This window comes from Sinocyclocheilus grahami, unplaced genomic scaffold, assembly GCF_001515645.1.
Source record: "Sinocyclocheilus grahami isolate Dianchi unplaced genomic scaffold, SAMN03320097.WGS_v1.1 scaffold3344.1, whole genome shotgun sequence".
Classification (NCBI taxonomy): Eukaryota; Metazoa; Chordata; class Actinopteri; order Cypriniformes; family Cyprinidae; genus Sinocyclocheilus; species Sinocyclocheilus grahami.
Genome location: NW_015508483.1, coordinates 6,817 through 10,013, shown reverse-complemented (window position 1 = coordinate 10,013; position 3,197 = coordinate 6,817). Strand labels below are relative to the sequence as shown.

The following is a 3,197-nucleotide window of genomic DNA, read 5'->3' as shown; positions in this document are numbered from 1 at the left end:
ATTATATTATTATTGTTGTTTTTATTGTTGTTATTTACAACTATTATTATTATTATTATTACACCATGTCACCTTCCATACAGAACCAAAACCAATGTCTCATGTTCTTTAAATTGCTATTGTCCTCTGCTGTCCTCCAGAGTCTGTAAAGGTAAAAGGTCTACTTATTTCCTCATTGCAAAATATGTTGAATTGCTAGTCCCGCACACCGTCCCTTAAGTAGCCTACACAATGGTCAGTTTAATTCAGAAACGGTTCTAATGAGTTCAGTTAGTTCATTATGTGAAAGATCAATTTCTTTCAAACCAGTAACTCCCATCCACGTAGCATTTTTCTGTCCCAATTGCAGTCTGCACAAGCAGTTTTCCCTCTGCTATAGAAAGAATGATGTTCCTGTGGTGGCCCAGATCTGCATTACAGACAAGAGCCACACATTGGCCATAATTGGCCACAATTTGGCCACAATGAATAATCCCATAAATGTATGTTTGACAGTTGAAGATTAAGCTGATCTCTGTAGGTCTCAAAGAACATTTGTAAAATAAACAAATGAAATATTTACATGTATTAAATATTTACAGTATTACTATAATTGTGGGGACATTTGGACCCCATAACATAGGGTACACACATGCAGACAAAATAAACATGCTCAACTTGTTAGATAAAGTGATGATGGGGGTGCTTTAGGACTAGGTGTTGGGCATTAGGTTTTGAAAAAAGTGTGTACAGTGTTGTCAGCAAACTTGACTTCCTCTGACTGATGTGGCAGAAGTTTTTTTCTGTTTTTGCTTCAGAGTTGCAGCACACTTCAGCTTCAGTGTTGTGTGGAGGAAACAACGTTTATTCACAGCAACAAGATGAAGATCATTCAACTTCAGCTCTGTGAGTTTATTACATGTTATGTATATATTTACACATTTACACACTTTGTAAACTTACAAAAATAAAAACTGTTATGATTCAAAGTGGTTTTAAAAGAGTGATCATAATTATGATGTCTGTTTTTATTTTATTATTATAATTATTATTTTTATCTTACAGATGTATTAATCTGTTGTCAGTATGCAGTGGCAGATCTACTAACTGATCTGGGAGCAAATGTGAGCATAAACTGTGATCTTGATGAAAATGAGGTTTATTGGATTTTACTGAAAACAGCAGATCCTCCGACAGTCATTCTACGATCTTTATCAACCACAACATCACCCTTTTACTTCAATAAAACATTCAGAAATAAATATTCAGTGCAGTTTAAACATCGTCTGGTTATTAATAATGTAACTGCTGATGAATTAGGAGTTTATTACTGTATGAACACAGAAACACCTCCAAAACTCAGCAACAGCACCAGAATATACTTCACCGGTGAGTTAATTTTCTTCTTCAGTGATCAAGACATATTGATGATAATAACTACTTAAATTATTGTCTCAATTTTTTAAATACTTATGAATAACATAATTATATCCATATAGTATCTCCAATATACTATCACTATTTTCAGTTTCACAAAATCACAGCCATTGTACCAATTGTAACAACTGTTACCTTTACAGACTATGGACTCTTTCTTTACAGAATCAGCTCAATTAACTGAGTGTCACAATCATAGAGTGGATGTGTATACTGAGCAGAATCAAACACAATGGCAGATTATCATCATCATATCTGCTCTGATGAACGGACTTCTGCTCATTGCACTGATCGGTGAGTTAATTTCTGCCATCTGTAAAAACATTGATATGATGTCATTCTAAAGGTTCTTAATTTAAACTATTTCATTGCTATTTTTCCATTTATGGGACTTACATGTCTTTATAATTAAAAAAAATTATAATAATAATACAACCTTTATTAAATACTGAATCTGACTAAATCACTGTTCCTTTTTAGGAGTAGTAAAAGTTTTTGTTGTTGGAAAAAGAAGGTCTGCAGAGCAATCACAACAACTCAACACTGATCGACAGCAGATGCAAGCTACACAACAGCATCAGGACCCAAACCAATTACAGGTAAATTATGTGAAACCACAATCATAACTTTTAAATGTTTAACTGTATTTCTGTAAGTGAGGATTCTTGCTGACCTATTATTATAACTATAGTATTTTATAGAATTAATTTTGCTACAGGGACAACTAACAACATCTGAAATGTTAAATGTGTTCCTTCATTGCTCTTTCAGTACGCCGAGGTGGACTTTTCCAAGATACGTAGAAATATTCGGTCCAGCCAAATCAACAGCACCTATGCTGCTCTACAGCTGCCAAAATCATAAAGATGTGCATGACTGCTCTTATGCTACTTTCTTGATGTTCATGTAAATGTCTAACCACAAACTGGTAGACTGAATTAACCTCCAAGATAACAGTCAGCCTAACATTCTAACTTCAGACGTTTTCAAACTGGGTCTGTAGAAATATTTTTTTAAATATAGTGCTTTTTCTTTTTTATTAATACATTTCAAGTGTTTAATTTGATTGAATGTGATCAAATTGTATAATATTACTGCTTCATTCTGCTTTCTAAAGATGAAAAAAGGTCTAGAAGGTTGAAAAAAGGACACATTTTTTAATGTACTGAAAGCTATAGTTTTATATTTCTCTTTAGGTTTATATAGTACATCTAAAATCATTCTAATAATGTGCAGGAAAAAACACAACTTCTTGATAGAAAATAAATATCCAATTTTTAATTAATGTTTTGTTTTTATTTAAAATATTCTTATTTTTTCACAGTTTAAATGTTGTATAAACGTCAGAATGTTAGGCTATACATGAAAATATATAGCTGCCTTTATATTACAGGGAATCATCATATTTGGGAGTCTGTGGCATCAAACATATGAAACCTCTGCTTCAGATTAAATATGTGTCCCCTGGAGCACAAAACCAATCATAAGTAGCAGGGGTATATTTATAGCCAACAATACATTGTATTGACCAATTTTTCTTTTATGCCAAAATTCATTAGGATATTAAGTAAAAATCATGTTCCATAAATATATTTTGATAAAGATAAAGATAAATTAGCTACCGTAAATATATCAAAACTTAATTTTTGATTAGTAATCTGCATTGCTAAGAACTTTATTTGGACAACTTTAAAGGCGATTTTCTCAGTATTTATTTATTTATTTTTTGCACCCTCAGCTTCCAGATTGTTCTATCCTAACAAACTATACATCAATGGAAC

General features: G+C 32.2%; 1 protein-coding gene across 1 annotated transcript; it reads left to right on the top strand.

Annotated features, from left to right (window-relative positions):
* The first annotated feature begins 860 nt into the window (after positions 1-860).
* Positions 861-2,280, top strand: LOC107576210 (uncharacterized). The gene is made up of 5 exons (XM_016262437.1): positions 861-885; positions 1,045-1,368; positions 1,582-1,710; positions 1,897-2,015; positions 2,188-2,280. Exons 1-5 carry the CDS (start codon positions 861-863, stop codon positions 2,278-2,280), a joined length of 690 nt encoding a protein of 229 aa, XP_016117923.1.
* Positions 2,281-3,197: the final 917 nt, after the last annotated feature.

What these genes read in the sequence shown, in the direction of transcription:
- LOC107576210 (XM_016262437.1), top strand. Translation starts at nt 861, where the DNA reads ATGAAGATCATTCAACTTCAGCTCT. An exon ending in GATCATTCAACTTCAGCTCT is followed by an intron (nt 886 to 1,044) that starts GTGAGTTTATTA and finishes TTTATCTTACAG; the next exon opens with ATGTATTAATCTGTTGTCAG. An exon ending in TCTGCTCATTGCACTGATCG is followed by an intron (nt 1,711 to 1,896) that starts GTGAGTTAATTT and finishes GTTCCTTTTTAG; the next exon opens with GAGTAGTAAAAGTTTTTGTT.